The following is a 17,451-nucleotide window of genomic DNA, read 5'->3' on the forward strand; positions in this document are numbered from 1 at the left end:
TAAAACATTGACTATATTCTCTGTGCTGTACATTACATCCTTGAAGCTTATTTATTTTTCATCTAGTACTTTATACTTCTTAATTCCTTCACGTATTTTGCCCTTCTCCCCACCTCATCCCCCTCTGGTAACCTCCAGTTTGCTCTCTGTATGTGAATCTGTTTCTGTTTTGTTATATTTGTTCATTTGTTTTATTTTATATATTCCACATATAAGTGATAACATACAGTATTTGTCATCTCTGTCTGGACTTACTTCAATAAGATCCATCCATGTTGTTGCAAATAGCAAAATTTCATTCATCTTTATAGCTGAGTAATATTCCATTGTGAATATATATATATATATATATATATATATATATATATATATATTCCACATCAACTTCATCCATTCATCTGTTGATGGGCACTTATGGTGCTTCTATACCTTAGGTATTGTAAATAATGCTGCTATGAACATTGGGGTGCATATATCTTTTCAAATTAGTTTTTTTCATTTTCTTCAGATAATACCCAGGAGTAGAATTGCTGGATCACATGGTAATTGTTTTTAATTTTTTGAGGAAACTCCATACTGTTTTCCATAGTGGCTGTGCCAATTTATATTCTCACCAACAGAGCACAGGGGTTCCCTTTTCTCCACATCCTCACCAACACTTGTTATTTCTTGTCCTTTTGATGGTAGCCATTCTGACAGGTGTGAAGTGATGTCTCACTGTGGTTTTGATTTGCATTTCCCTGATGACTGGTGATGCTGAGTATCTTTTCATGTGCCTGTTGGCCATCTGTATGTCTTCTTAGAAAAAATCCCTATTCCTCTCCTCTGCCCATTTTTTAATTAAGTTTTTGTTTGTTTGTTTTTCTATTGAGTTGTATGAGTTTTTAAAATATTTTAGATATTAATTCCTTATTGGACTTACTATTTGCAAATATCTTCTCCCATTTGGTAGATGTCCTTTTCATTTTGTGGATGGTTTCCTTCACTGTGCAAAATCTTTTAAGTTTGATTATAACCCATTTGTTTATTGTTGATTTTGTTTCCTTTGCCTGAGGTGACAGATCCAAAGAAATAAGACCAACTAAGACCAACGCCAACAACATATTCCCTGTGTTTTCTTCTAGGAGTTTTACAGTTTCAGGTCTAAAATTTAGGTCTTTAACCTATTTTGAATTTGTTTTTATATACCATGTGAGAAAATGTTCTAGTTTTCTTCTTTTACATATAGCTGCCCAGTTTCCCCAACACCACTTAGTGAAAAGACTGGTTTTTTCCCCACTGTATATTCTTTTTTTTTTTTTTAACATTTTTTATTGATTTATAATCATTTTACAATGTTGTGTCAAATTCCAGTGTTCAGCACAATTTTTCAGTTATTCATGGACATATACACACTCATTGTCACATTTTTTTCTCTGTGAGTTATCATAACATTTTGTGTATATTTCCCTGTGCTATACAGTGTAGTCTATTCTACAATTTTGAAATCCCAGTCTATCCCTTCCCACCCTCCACCCCCCTGGTAACCACAAGTCTGTATTCTCTGTCTGTGAGTCTATTTCTGTCCTTTATTTACGCTTTGTTTTTGTTTGTTTGTTTTTGTTTTTGTTTTTTAGATTCCACATATGAGCGATCTCATATGGTATTTTTCTTTCTCTCTCTGGCCTACCTCACTTAGAATGACATTCTCCAGGAGCATCCATGTTGCTGCAAATGGCATTATGTTGTCGGTTTTTATGGCTGAGTAGTATTCCATTGTATAAATATACCACCATTTCTTTATCCAGTCACCTGTTGATGGACATTTAGGCTGTTTCCATGTTTTGGCTATTGTAAATAGTGCTGCTATGAACATTGGGGTGCAGGTGTCATCCTGAAGTAGATTTCCTTCTGGATACAAGTCCAGGAGTGGGATTCCTGGGTCATATGGTAAGTCTATTCCTAGTCTTTTGAGGAATCTCCACACTGTTTTCCATAGTGGCTGCACCAAACTGCATTCCCACCAGCAGTGTAGGAGGGTTCCCCTTTCTCCACAGCCCCTCCAGCATTTGTCATTTGTGGATTTTTGAATGACGGCCATTCTGACTGGTGTGAGGTGATACCTCATTGTAGTTTTGATTTGCATTTCTCTGATAATTAGTGATATTGAGCATTTTTTCATGTGCTTTTTGATCATTTGTATGTCTTCCTTGGAGAATTGCTTGTTTAGGTCTTCTGCCCATTTTTGGATTGGGTTGTTTATTTTTTTCTTATTGAGTCGTATGAGCTGCTTATATATTCTGGAGATCAAGCCTTTGTCGGTTTCACTTGCAAAAATTTTCTCCCATTCCGTAGGTTTTCTTCTTGTTTTATTTCTGGTTTCCTTCACTGTGCAGAAGCTTGTAAGTTTCACTAGGTCCCATTTGTTTATTCTTGCTTTTATTTCTACTAGGAGAAAATTTTTTAAATGTATGTCAGATAATGTTTTGCCTATGTTTTCCTCTAGGAGGTTTATTGTATCTTGTCTTATGTTTAAGTCTTTAATCCATTTTGAGTTGATTTTTGTATATGGTGTAAGGGAGTGTTCTAGCTTCATTGTTTTACATGCTGCTGTCCAGTTTTCCCAACACCATTTGCTGAAGAGACTGTCTTTATTCCAATGTATATTCTTGCCTCCTTTGTCAAAGATGAGTTGACCAAAAGTTTGTGGGTTCATTTCTGGGCTCTCTATTCTGTTCCATTGGTCTATATGTCTGTTTTGGTACCAATACCATGCTGTCTTGATGACTGTAGCTCTATAGTATTGTCTGAAGTCTGGGAGAGTTATTCCTCCAGCCTCTTTCTTTCTCTTCAGTAATGCTTTGGCAATTCTAGGTCTTTGATGGTTCCATATGAATTTTATTATGATTTTTTCTAGTTCTGTGAAATATGTCCTGGGTAATTGGATAGGGATTGCATTAAATCTGTAGATTGCCTTGGGCAGTGTGACCATTTTAACAATATTGATTCTTCCAATCCAAGAGTATGGAATATCTTTCCATTTTTTAAAGTCTTCTTTAATTTCCTTCATCAATGGTTTATAGTTTTCTGTGTATAATTCTTTCACCTCCTTGGTTTGATTTATTCCCAGATATTTTATTACTTTGGGTGCTATTTTAAAGGGGATTGTTTCTTTACTTTCTTCTTCTGTTGATTTATCGTTAGTGTAAAGAAATGCAACTGATTTTTGAACGTTAATTTTATAACCTGCTACCTTGCTGAATTCTTCAATCAGCTCTAGTAGCTTTTGTGTGGACCTTTTAGGGTTTTCTATATATAGTAACATGTCATCAGCATATAATGACACTTTTACCTCTTCTTTTCCAATTTGGATCCCTTTTATTTCTTTCTCTTGCCTGACTGCTGTGGCTAGGACTTCCAGGACTATGTTGAATAGGAGTGGTGACAGTGGGCATCCTTGTCTTGTCCCAGATTTTAGTGGGAAGCTTTTGAGTTTTTCACCATTGAGTACTATGCTGGCTGTAGGTTTGTCATATATAGCTTTTATTATGTTGAGATATGTTCCCTCTATACCCACTTTGGCGAGAGTTTTTATCATAAATGGGTGTTGAATTTTATCAAGTGCTTTTTCTGCATCGATTGAGATGATCATGTGGTTTTTGTTCTTTCTCTTGTTGATGTGATGTATTACACTGATTGATTTGCGTATGTTGAACCAGCCTTGTGTCCCTGGGATGAACCCCACTTGGTCATGATGTATAATCTTTTTTATGTGTTGTTGGATTCTATTTGCTAAAATTTTGGTGAGGATTTTGGCGTCTATGTTCATCAGTGATATTGGCCTATAATTCTCTTTTTTTGTGGTGTCTTTGCCTGGTTTTGGTATCAGGGTGATGGTGGCTTCATAGAATGAGTTTGGGAGTATTCCCTCCTTTTCAATCGTCTGGAAGAGTTTGAGAAGGACTGGTATGAGTTCTTCTTTGTATGTTTGGTAGAATTCCCCGGTGAAGCCGTCCAGTCCTGGACTTTTATTTGTAGGGAGGTTTTTAATTGCTGTTTCTATTTCCTTTCTAGTGATCGGATTGTTCAAGTGTTCAGATTCTTCTTGATTCAGTTTTGGTGGACAGTATGTTTCCAGAAACTTGTCCATCTCCTCTAGGTTATCCAGTTTGGTTCCATATAGTTTTTCATAATATTCTCGTATGATATTCTGTATTTCTATTTTGTTTGTTGTAATTTCTCCATTTTCCTTTCTTATTTTGCTAATTTGTGCTCTCTCTTTTTTCTTCTTTGTGAGTTTGGCCAGAGGTTTGTCGATTTTATTTACTTTTTCAAAAAAACAGCTTTTGGTTTGGTTGATTTTTTCTATGGTCTTGTTAATCTCTATTGTATTTAATTCCTCTCTGATCTTTATTATTTCCTTCCTTCTGCTGCTTTTTGGGGCTTTTTGTTCTTCTTTTTCTAATTCATTCAGGTGGTGGGTTAAATTGTTTATTTGAGATAGTTCTTCTTTTTTGAGGAAGGCCTGTATCGCTATAAACTTCCCTCTTAGCACTGCCTTTGCTGTGTCCCATAGGTTTTGAGTGGTTGTGCTTTCATTATCATTTGTCTCAAGGTATTTTTTAATTTCAGCTTTGATTTCCTCATTGATCCATTGTTTTTTCAATAACATATTGTTTAATCTCCATGCTTTCCTTTTTTTCTCCTTTGTTTCTCTGTTGTTGATTTCCAGTTTCATGGCATTGTGGTCAGTAAAGATGCTTGAGATAATTTCTATCTTCTTAAAATTGTTGAGGTTTCCCACTGTATATTCTTGCCTCCTTTGCCCTAGGTTAATTGATGATGTGTTATGGGGAGGCCTATACTTCTGGGGACTCTATTCTGTTCCATTGATCTATATGTGTTTTCTTGTGTCAGTCCCATACTACTTTGATTACTGTAGCTTTTTAGCAGTGTGAAGTCAGGGAGTAGTATAGCTGTTTTAACAATATGAACTCTTCCAGTCCATGAACATGGGCTATCTTTCTGTTTATTTGTATTTTCTTCAATTTCTTTCATCAGTTTCTCATAATTTTCAGTGTATAGGTCTTTCACCTCCTTGGTTTAATTAATTTCTAATAATTTAATGGCTTTGATGCTTTTATAAATGGAATGGAATGTGACACTTTTTGTTTTTGATGTGAATGAGGTATTTTGTTTTTGTCATGTGAGTGCGGTAAATAGTACAGATTTTTGTATGTTGATTTTGTGTCCTGCAACTTTACTGAATTCATTTACTAGTTCTAACAGCCTTTTGGTAGAATCATTAGGATTTTCTATGTATAAGAACATATCATCTGCAAACAGAGACAGTTTTACTTTTTCCTTCCTGATTTGAATACCTTTTTTTCTTTCATGCCTAACTGCTCTAGCTAGGACTCCTAGTACTAACTATGTTGAACAGGAGTCGTGACAGTGGGCACCCTTGTCTTGTTCCTGATGTAAGAGGAAAAGCTTTCAAGCCTTCTCCACTGAGTATAATATTAGCTGTGGGCTTGTTGTATATGACCTTTATTATGTGACATATGTTCCTTCTGTATCCTACATATTCTTAAATTCTTATTATACTATTCTTCTTTTTCAAAATATGCCTAACTTTTCTAATCCATTTTTTATAAAAATTTTAACATATTTTATCTAATTGCCACCAAAGATCTGTTAACATTTAAAGTAGGACTGTGTATATTATACATAATAATAATTTTAAAGTCAATTTTCATGATGTTAAAACTTTAATCTCGGGATATATGTATTTTTCTTTTACTCACATCTTATTTTACATATTTTGGTAAGGTTTTATGTTGCTCTCCATACAGATCCGGTGCCTTTTTAATTAAATTTATTCCTAAATATATGACACTTTTTTGTTTATATAAATGAGATATTTTCCCTTTTCCATTTCTAGTCATTTATAAATAGTACAGAGAACAAATACTTTTTTGTAACTATATCTTCTACATGGCCACCTTACAAAAATATCTTATAAATTCTAGTATTTTTTTTTCACTAATGTTTCAGGGTTTCTAATCATATAATCACATCATCTCCAAAAGTGATGATAAATTTTCTTTTAGTTCTTTGGCTTTTAGCAGAGAGAACTATCAGAAAAGCTGTCTACCTCTGTCATGGCTCAGGGCATAGAATAATTAACAACAACAATAATTGTAATGGTCCCTCCTGAGAATATAAAACCATTGTCCTGTTCTCACTCAGGTTTAAAGTTCGTGTTTACCTATCCACATCTAATCAAGGATGGACTGTAGTGGATGGTATGGTGCAGAGACCAGATTCCCTCCACCCCTTGCAGATGAAAACACTCACTCCTGCAGCTGCGAGGAGGGTTATCTGCAGGCAGGTGGCAGAATCTGTCTCTGAGAATCACCCTCGGGAGAAGGGAGCCCCTTTGCCTCAGGAGGGAACGACTCTGCAGGGCCACTGAGCTTCTTGTGAGATTAACTGAGCACTTTGTTGTGACTGCACCACAGTTTAACTTGTTGCTCTGACCAATCCTACCTCCTTCAGCTTCCCACCTTCCCCTCCACACACAGGTGCTGATTCCAAAAGCACTCTCCAATAAACTTCCTGCGCACCAACCTCCATCTCAGAATCTGTTTCCCAGGGAACATGACCTTTAACAAAAGATAATAATACCAACATCTAGTGTGTGGGGTTAAATGTTCAAAACTAAAATTATTGAAAATAGGAACATGTAAGTCAGACAATACTTAGAGTAAAAATTTCCTAAGGCCGTGTATTGTACAAGAGAATGGTTGAGATATTAACTAACTTTATTAAGAATATATTACTAAAACTTTCAGGTCAACTAGTAAAAGAATATAGATATAATGTATAAGTTCCTAACCCATACAGAAACAGAATAGAGTAAGAATTAACAGTCCTGCAAATCTCGAACTCCCAAATCCACATAAAGTAGATAAACAACAAGTTCATACTGGGAAGAACAACAGGGAACTATATTCAATACCTTGTAGTAACTCATGGTGAAAAAGAATATGAAAATGAATATATGTATGTTCATGTATGGCTGAGGCATTATGCTGTACACCAGAAATTGACACAACATTGTAAACTGACTATGCTTCAATAAAAAATACACACACACACACACACACACACACACACACACACACACAGAAAAAAAAGAATTAACAGTCCTGGGTTCGATCCCCAGCGCCTCTATTAAAATAAATAAATTAAAATAAATAAACCTAATTGCCTCCCCCCCAAAAAAGAAAAAAATTAGACTGGACCTCATATATCTCCCACTCTGTATGAATTCCAATAGTTACTCAATTTATACTTCTAGTAATATTCAGCTAAAGTCTTGTGGGGATCCCTGTACAGGTTTCTAGAATTGTTTCTCTGTACATCTCCCCCGTCCTCTGCCCACAGATTCGAACAATCTCTACCTTCTCAAACTCTGATCTCTGTCTCTTTAACTCAGCAAGGAAATCATGCCCTTCCTAGATTTTGGGTGTAGAAACTGTGTGAAGGCGGAAAGCTGAGGTGGTGGCAGGCTCACCTCAATTTTTTCCCTTCTCTCAGGGGCTGCAGTCCTGTACTGTATGTTTTCTAATAGCTGAAAGCAGATACTTCATACATTGTATCCATTATGTAGCTGTGTACATCAGGAGAGCTAACCTGCAACAGTTAACTCCTCAATAGGTAGGAACTGAAGACACTTATCCTCACTTCTAATTTTCTACAACCTTGTCTGTCCTCTAAATTCTAGCTCATATTCCACCTTTGCCATTAATTTCCCTTATTTCTTTCTCTGTAATCTCAGTAAACTAGCTCTTTTGTGGCAGGTATCATATTCCCTATTGTACCATAATTATCTATGGGAAAATCGTGTGTCTTGATCATCCAATAATGCCCAACATGTTGTGAGGTTCAAAATATGTATGTTAAATAGTACCCAGAATATATTAACTTCTTATCAGTGGATATGTAAGAAGAAGATAAATGACCTCCCATTTAGTGGAAGGTTGAAATATAAATGATCTATACATTTGGTCTATATACAGACTCAAAGCTTCCGTGCAAAAGTGGTTGGGCAAATTCTGCTACACCTACATACTGAACGTTATATGATCAGTTTAAATAGAGGTACATATATAAAATGATTACAATAAAATATTAGGTGAAGTACCGGGATTTAAATTGTATATATGATGACAATTACAACTATGTAAAGAACAAAAAAACTGGAAGGAAATAAAATTTTAAGTAATGGAGTTATTTTAACGTGAATGTGCTGTTCACATGTTTTTATTGCCATGATCCAAAGTTAGTTTTGAAAGGCGGTTGGCCTGGCTATCTAATTACCTTCATGAAGAATAACACAGGATGATCAGTTATTCCAAAAGTCAAACTTTACTTTTATTAAATATCCTCCAACATTTTACTGGGTTAAACTAACAGCCTTATTGAGAATATTAGTTCATGTGGTCGCAACAAGTTTATCCTGCAAGGTTCACCAGAAGTTTTACTGCTCACAGTGAGGTATTATAGAAGGGCTTTATTGAGACTTCGTTAATGACTGAGACCATTGTTTGATAACACCCACTTCATATTTTTTCCAGGATGAAATTTTGACAATCAATAGGAGCCAAGTTAGGGTACATTTTATGAATGTCTGTATATCTGTGTGTCTGTTCCACAATACTTAAAATTAGGAGGTAGCAAGCATCTGAAGATAACAACTTAATCATATTTCCAGGCCAGCCCATCACCGTTTTCTTCTTTTTCTTAATACCTTCTATTTACCCTTCTCCTCTATTATCCAAAGGCAAAACTGTGGAATGTCAGATTTAAATTTTGGCTTCACCACTTACTAATTTTATGATCCTGGACAATGTACTTGATCTCTCTATGCTATAGTTGCCTGGTGTATGTAAATTGTAGATAATGATAATAACTACCTTCTACGATTCTTGTGAGGCTTCAACGAGATCATTTTGTAAAACTCTTATCAAACTGCCCAGCACATAGAGATATTCACTAAATAGTTTCCTTTTGTATCGTTATTTTGCTATCTGGTCTTACTACATCCTCCTTTATATATTCTCTCTATTCATTCTTTTTTCTCCTTTCCATATTCTTTTTCATTATAGGTTATCACAAGTTACTGACTATAGTTCCCTGTGCTATACAGTTGGACTTTGTTGTTTATCTATTTTATATATATTATTATCTGCAAATCTCGAACTCCCAATTTATCCCTTCCCACCATCTTTCCCCTGTGGTAACAATACATTTGTTTTCTGTGTCTGTGAGTCTGTTTTGTTTTGTAAATAAGTTCACTTGTGTCTTTTTTTTTTAAGATTCCACATATAAGTGGTATCATATGGTATTTTTTTTTAATTGAAGTACCATGAGTTACAATGCATCAGTTCCTGGTGTACAGCACAATGTCCAAGTCATGCATATACATACATGTATTCATTTTCAAATTTTTTTCATTAAAGGTTATTACAAGAATCATACGGTACTTTTCTTTCTCTTTCTGGCTTACTTCACTTAGAATGATGAACTCCAGGTCCATCCATGTTGCTGCAAATGGCTGGCTCACAGGACGAGTCTATTTTCAGTTTTTTAAGGAATCCCCATACTGTTTTCCATAATGGCTATCACCAAATCTCCATTCATTCTTGATGCTTATATCAGTTAGTTGGGATGATGGATACAAGAAGCTAGTCCTTTGAAAATGAATTTTCTCCCAGGCAGGATTTCTGCATTCAGGAAAGCCAGCTCTGGGTGAAAGAGGAGTCTGATCAGGGTAATACAGACTCATCGTCAAAGCATGGGGAACAAAGTAGTCCAGATAACTCTACTAACCAAATTTTGCTTTGTTTGCTGCTATATACCTAGAGTCTAGAACAGTGCCTGACACGCTGTAAATACTTGATAAGTATTTCTTGAATGAATTAATGTCAGGACACAGTGTTATACAAAAACATAATCTAATATCTAGAAAACGGCATATAGACCCTTCATTTCCACTTTAAACTCACAGATAACATTCCAGGAAAAAAAAAAACTGACGTTAAACTTTTAAACACAAGTTGGATATTTTTGACTATTATCATAAATTCTAAGTTTATAATAAACACTGGATTTCCTTTCTACCTAGAAAAGGCTCTTATTCTCATCTTTCTCACTGCCCCCCCCCCCCCTTTTACACATCCCAAGACCTAGGCAGCCATATTTTATTCTCAGCTACTCCCTCAGAGACAGTCTGCCCCTTACTCTTTGCAGGTCACATTTTCCTCATCCAAGTCTTTCCACTCTGCCTTTCACATGTCAAAGTAAGACACTTGTCCAGTTTCTTCCAGGAAGAGCCATCCTAGTCTGTTACTAGGAAAATCCAACCCCCGCTGTGACCCTGTGCTGTCCGCCTTCTGGCCGAGGTCTGCTCTCTGCTTTCCTGTGGAAGGAACTCAGTGCTTTGCTCTTGCAGCAGGGTGGCTTCTTTACGTCGTCAGTTAGCTTTACATTGTCATTTACATCGTCATTTAGCTGCGCCTTACTATCTGCCTGCATTCTCTTTAAGGGGACTGACCTGGTTTTATGTACATCTGTGATGTTAAAAACCACCAAACTAAACAGAACTAATCATCTACAGAATTATAAAGCTGTTTCCTCCTGCCTCCTCCCTGTTAAGGGATGAAAGCAGGACCGCAGGTCATAACCCATGCCAGAGTAGAAAGACTGCTAATCTAGCCTTTGAGGTCATACTCTAGATAATCCACCCCAGTGGTACAAGAACAAATCACAGCATACTCACCTTTCACCTTGTTGTTCATTCTGAGTATTGGCTATTTATTAAATAAGTTAATATTTGCTTTATGACTTATAAATTATTAGATAAATATTGATTTTGATCATGGCTATTCTTACATCTTTTCAGTCCCTATTTCATGAGGAAGAGGTCATTAGGTTTGAGTGAAACACCTGGATGTGGTCCCTGATGAACTAAAACATTCCCCTGGAACAAAAACAAAGATGCAGCTCATCCAGGTGACTCTATGCTACATCTCCTCCCTAGGGAGGCTCTTCTTCAACCCCCATAAGGGAAGGAGGCTGTCTTGCTCTAGAAAAGGCAGTAGTGACCAGAGCAGCACGTACAGAATGGAGACAACAGTCTTCTGTGAGTACGCTGGGGTAGGAAGACGCCAATAACATGGAGCTTTCAGAGGAGAGAAGCAGAAAGTCCACAGAGCTGTAGGCTGGCAGGAGAGTTTAGTCCAGGGGTAAGACAACCAGGAGAAAAGGAGTTAACTCCAAGCCCAAAGCTGGTCAGTCCACTCTCTACTGAATCTGCACACCTAGAAATCATCTGGGTCAACACTACTCTTTGTTTACAGAGAGAAGCACCTCTGACCCAACCTAAACAAATTCAGAAGCTGGCCATGTTTTTTTTTTTTTTAAATGTCTCGCGTTTGTTCCAGGAAGTTCCAATGAATGGGGCCCATATTTGCCAACAAACTTCTGGAGGCTCTAGGAAGCAACTTCATTTCCCCCACTCTGAGCCTCTCCAGTGAGACTTACCTTATTTTCAGATCCCAAAATCATGCTGTAAATAACGATCGTTAGCCCCACAAGAATCACCTTGACGAAACCAGCACAGGTAGGTGGGTGTGGGTTTTCCACCACAACCACCCCCTAGGTCCTTTTTCTGCCCTCTGTGGGCTAGCTATAATCCCTCTTTTTCAATAAGAATTCCTTCAATAATGAAACCAGCTATCATAGTCTTCCATTAGTTTTGTCTTTTCCAGATTAAATATCTCCACATTCTTTGTATGTTCTTCATACTTCACAGCTACTAAGTCCTAAATCATGATAGTCAAAAAAATCTCAAGTCATTTTCACACAGATGGCTACCAAGTTAGGTCTTACCCTTCCTGTACTTTATCAACTGATTGTTAAAGCTACATGCAGATTTCGTATGTGCCCTTGTTAAATTTCATCTTGTTTTTAGTCTAGCATTCCAAAGGTCAAGCTTATTTTGAATTATAATTCTATCTCCTGTAATATTGGTTTCCCCTCTGTTTCTTATCGTCTGAAGTTCAATGAGCCGTGCACATTTGCTGTGTCTGTCGAAGTCACTGCTAAAATAGGTGAAGAAGACAAGATCTCCAAAACCATCTCCTTTTCACTAGACATCTTTGTCAGACTTTCAGACAGTCATTAATGAATAATTTTGACATACAGTAGCCAAACTAAGAGTATTCTTATTACGCTCACAGTCATCATCTTTTTCTGTGAAGCTTTATGTGAAATTAACATGTCCCTTTCCTACTGCTTTCTCCAGACCTACTAACTTTTAATCTACTAAATTATTAATTCTATCAATAAAAGACATTATGTGATGTTTCACATTGTAATTAACATGAGATAGCTCCTGATGATGTCTCCTTATGAGAATTCCAAACATTCTGTAAAACATCCAAGAATTTTACCAGAACTAAGGTCAAATTCACTTTAGCAAGAGCAATAGTAACTTTTTGGTCATAAGCATTGATACAGAGTCCAGACGTGAAAAGTTCTGGGTCAGTTGACTTGGTTTGTTGGTTTGGTTAGTTTTAGTAGCTTCTTCCCTCTGGAATAAACCCAGAGTCTATTCCATTCTCATCTCAAGTCTCTCCATAGCTCTTTAAGAAGTCACCAGTACATAGAAGGCAAAATATGTTCAAAAACATATGAAAGTATTCTATTTGCTCTATGTCTATACCCCTGCTTATGACCAATGTGTATCTGCATGATGTAAGGTCAAAACCAGGACAGGTAGGACCAGGAAAAGAACACAAAGACTCTTTGTTCACGCTGCCATCTGCTCATGTGGACTGTTATCTTTCTTAACTTCAAAAATGAGAAAACTCTATATCATATTGGGCTTTCTGGTTTCTTCACCATAACACACACACACACACACACGCACGCACGCATACATGCACACGCACGCATACATTCACACGCACACATACATACACACACATACCCCTTCCACCTCCAATCTTAATCATGGTTTCATCTCAGGCTCTGAGTAGCAATATTCCAATATTCCATCAGTTAGGGGAGGACCCAGAGATTCCTTCTCTCTTTCAGTAATCATTTAAGTGCCTCTTTTTCAGAGACTGCAATTTTCCATGGCTATTTACTGTTGAAAAATTATTATAACCAATTTACTTATTCATTCATTCCACAAGTACTTATCAAGGTCTTCCTGTGTGTTTGGTATTATCTTCCTGCTATAAGTGAGAGAAGAAGTCTTATGCCAGGGCAGAAATTTCTAAAGAATCCATAGTTAGGTGAGATAAGTTGAGCATTTGACCTGTATAGGGAATATAGGGGAGGGGAACCAAGAGAAAAAGGCTCCCAACAAACTGATTAGGAAAAGTTTGAACACGGCGTTATCAACAGTCACCAGGCCACTTGTCCAAGGAAAAAGAATAGTTTCCCAGGAGAGTGGGATATAAGTTAATTCAGATCTTTCTATACGGCATCTCTCATAGAGCAGGTGGTATATACTGCTTATCAGGATTTCTTAGTCTCATTTTCTTGGAAAAAGGAAATAGTGTGAGATGAGTGGCTGTTCCAGGAATGGGCATGACCTCAGAGCAGGACCACCTCCCCAGGAAGTCATGGACACCCTTCCAGAAGAGTTTACCAGATATGGTTCTCCTGTTCATGCTCAGCCAGGATTGTCAGGTAAATAGCTCTTGATGATTGGAAAAGCCCTATACTGTTCTCTGGTACTCACATTTCTATCACTCAGAAAGGATTTGGGAAAGCACCGTAGGACAGTAGACCATGTAGGAGCTTTGGAGTCAAGCAAACCTGGGTTCAAATCATGACTTGACCATCGTGATCTTTAATAATTGGCTTGAATTCACTGAGTCTCAGTTTCTCTTCTATAAATAGGAGACAACAAAGCCTGGCTCCAGTGCTTGCTGTGATGAACAAACGAATAAGCCAAGCATGGTGTGTGGTCATAATCCTATCTTGGTTAATATTGCCTTCTTCTATTCTCTTGGGCCCAGATCTAGATGAGGAAAGCAGACCAGTAGTGACAGCGAGAACCAGACCACCTGGCTAATCCTAGAGGGCTCTGGGGAGCTGCAACACCTGGGCTTCCTCCCCGTCACCCTCTTTCTGGCCATCTATGTGATAATAGTCAGGGGCAACGCCCTCATCGTGTTGGCTGTAGCCTCCAGTCAGACTCTCCACACACCCATGTACTTTTTCCTCGGCCACTTCTCCCTGCTGGAGATTGGCTACACCTCCAACATCGCGCCTCAGCTGTTGCGGAGCTTCCTGGAAGGGAGGGAAACCATCTCGCTGGTCAGCTGTCTGTTCCAGTTCTACCTGTTTGCCTCGCTGGCTGCAGCAGAGTGCCTCCTACTCTCTGCCATGTCCTATGACTGTTACTTGGCCATCTGTCACCCCCTTCACTACCCTGCTCTGATGAGCACCTGGCTGTGTGGCTGCCTGGCTGCTGGAACCTGGTTCTGTGGCTTCTCCTTCTCTGCCTTCGTTCTGGCCCTGGCAGCCCATCTGCCCCTCTTCCCTGGCAGCAGGGAGATTGACCACTACTTCTGTGACTTTGCTCCAGTTGTAGGGCTGTTCTGTGGTGATGTGAGGGTCATGTGGGGAGCTGGAGTGAGCATCTCAGGCTTCCTGACACTGGCCCCCTTCCTGTTGATTGTGACATCCTATGCCTTCATCCTACAGACTGTGCTGCGAGTACCTTCAGGTCGTGGAAAGCAGAAAGCCTTCTCCACCTGCTTCTCCCACCTCAGTGCAGTCGGGGTGTTTTATGGCACCCTCATTGTGGTCTACATAGCCCCAACAGACCACATGGCCCCCTTCCTCCGAAAGGCCTTCTCTGTCCTCTACACTGTGTTCACCCCTATGGTCAACCCCATCATCTACAGCCTCAAGAACCAAGAGGTAAAGGGGGCCCTTCTCAGGCTCTGGGGACAGCTCATCCCAGGACATACCCCACAGAGAGGAATAAGACAACTACTGACTTCTTCCTAGATTCCAGCCTAGCCCCTTAAAGTCTAAAGGACTGGAGACTCCTGCAATGAAAAGATGGAGACTGTGGGATTGAAAATAGATGTCTAACAAAATGAGGGAAACTTCATTTTTCCAGCTGGAATGGGGGTAGGGATCAAAATCTCATGCCTGGCGCAGGACCTAAATACTGTAGACACTCCCTAAACATTAGCTGAAAATGAATTCATTAATACTGAAAAGAATGCAAGAAGGGGCAGAGGATAACAGCAAGTAGGGAATTTTCAGATTGTTAATCTAAGATGGCAAGGACCCAGGCTGGCAGACAGGGAAAGGAGGGTTAGGGAAATAGCAAGAAGAACCATTAAGAATTTTTATTCAGTATCTTGTAATAACCTATAATGAAAGAGAATATATATATAATTGAATCTCTATGCTGTACACCAGGACTAACACAACATTGTAAATCAACTCTGCATCAGTTAAAAAATAATTTTATAAAAATTTTAATTTTAAAGGGAAAAAAAGAATTAAGGTAAGATCTCATGACAGGCTTCAAATTAAATCTCAGAGTGCGGAGGGTTTAGCTCAGTGGTAGAGTATATGCCTAGCATGTGTGAAGTCTTGGGTTCAGTCCCCAGCACCTCCATTAAATAAATAAATAAACTTAATTACCTTCCTCCCAACACACAAATAAATAATTTTTTTAAATCTCAGAAAAAGAGAAACAAAACTCTTGGTCCTAAAGTCTCTAGAGCAGTGATGCAGGTAGTGGTGGGGTGAGAGCCACTTCCACTACACACACAGCTTCTGCTTGGGAAAGGGAGGGTCAGTCAGAGGCGAGGAGCCTAATGCCTGCAGCCCAGGAGGCCAATTAGGCCGTTTTTCTGGGAGTTCCCATTAGTCCTCCTGTCATTGGTGTTGGACCAGGAAGTTGTAGGGGCAAGAAAGGAGGCAATTAAGTGAGAAAGGAAGAAAAGAAATTAAATCCAATGACAGGATTCTGAAATTTTGTCTCCATCAGGGACTCTTTAAAGGTTTTTGAAAGTGACACAAAAACATTTCTAATTTTTAAAAAATATATCAACATGTTTCTCAAGGCATGCCATGTAAACCACCTATTTCAGAATGATCTGGAGTAGTTTACAAATGCAGATTTCTAGGCTCCTCACCAGACCTACAAAAATCAGAACCTCTGGAAATGGGACCCAGGGATCTGCACTTAACAAATGATGCAAGTGATCCCACAAGTGATGCAGGAGAGAGCAAGGTTTCCAGGGCTGAAAGGGATGATAGCAGAAAAAGGAGAATTAGTTACTCGTGGATATAAAGAGATGTAAGCCCGAGAGGTGGAAGTTAGATAGTTGTACAAAAAGGGCCAATGAGAGGAACTGGAAGAAAGAAGAAAATCTGGAATAGACAAGGGTCCTGTCTGGATAAAGTGGGAATATAGAGAAAAAAAAAAAAAAAAAAAGAAGGTTTCCCTGTCTGGAATTTTGCTCCAGAAATGGGCAGGACCTAGGCTGTATGTGAGTATTTTAAACGTCTCCTTGGTGTTTTTGTTTTGTTTCCATCAAAGTCAAAAGTGAAAGCCTGTGTTGTGTGTGCCCATGTCCCGGGGAGAGGACTGAGATAGCGTGAGCAGGGAGCGCCCTCCTCAGGATGCAGGCCTCACACCATGCCCAGAGAGCTGGCTTCTCCCTGCGTGAGGGGTGTTGAGGACAGTCGGGAGATAGGGAGGAAATTGTCCAGGAGGAACTACAGGTACGGGTCCCAAGCCCTGCACAGAGCATGTGGCTGCCTTCATGGCATTATTTCAAGGGTTTTGAGGAAGCTCCAAGCTCTTCCCCTCACCCCTAACTTGACCCTCATAATCAGCCCCCTGCCTCTTCCTAAAGTCAGAAATTTTAGATCATCATCTTTTTAATCATTGGTCAAATGTCCATGACACTGTTGTATAGCAGAAAAAAAGTGGACCGATCTATGTTTTGATTCCAGTTCCTTCACATATTAACTTAGGCAAATGACTTAACCTTTTCGAGTCTCAGATGCCTCGTCTGTAATATGAAAGGAATAATAGTAATAATAATAGTATATACTTCACAGGATTGTTGTGAAACATTGAATGAAAGGCACATAATAAATCCCTCTACCTCTGTGCCTGACCTAAGACATATTTTAATAAAGATTAGCTTCTTCCCTCACCCTCCCTCTCCTCGAGGAAAGTCAGGAGACACTCCCTTCAGTCACATCACACTGTGTATCTTTATGCCACTATCTCAGCGTTTTCTTTACTGTTGCTGTGTACTAACATTTGAAAATGGGAAGCGTGAGCCTCCAACTTTGATTTTCTTTTTTAAAATTGTTTTAGCTCTTTGGGGTCTCATGAAA

General features: G+C 38.5%; 1 protein-coding gene across 1 annotated transcript; it reads left to right on the top strand.

Annotated features, from left to right (window-relative positions):
- Positions 1-13,650: 13,650 nt before the first annotated feature.
- Positions 13,651-15,084, top strand: LOC105103817 (olfactory receptor 11A1). Its single transcript, XM_064491238.1, has 2 exons — positions 13,651-13,752; positions 14,104-15,084. Exons 1-2 carry the CDS (start codon positions 13,651-13,653, stop codon positions 15,082-15,084), a joined length of 1,083 nt encoding a protein of 360 aa, XP_064347308.1.
- The last annotated feature ends 2,367 nt before the right edge of the window (positions 15,085-17,451 follow it).

Source organism: Camelus dromedarius, chromosome 11 (assembly GCF_036321535.1).
Source record: "Camelus dromedarius isolate mCamDro1 chromosome 11, mCamDro1.pat, whole genome shotgun sequence".
NCBI lineage: Eukaryota > Metazoa > Chordata > Mammalia > Artiodactyla > Camelidae > Camelus > Camelus dromedarius.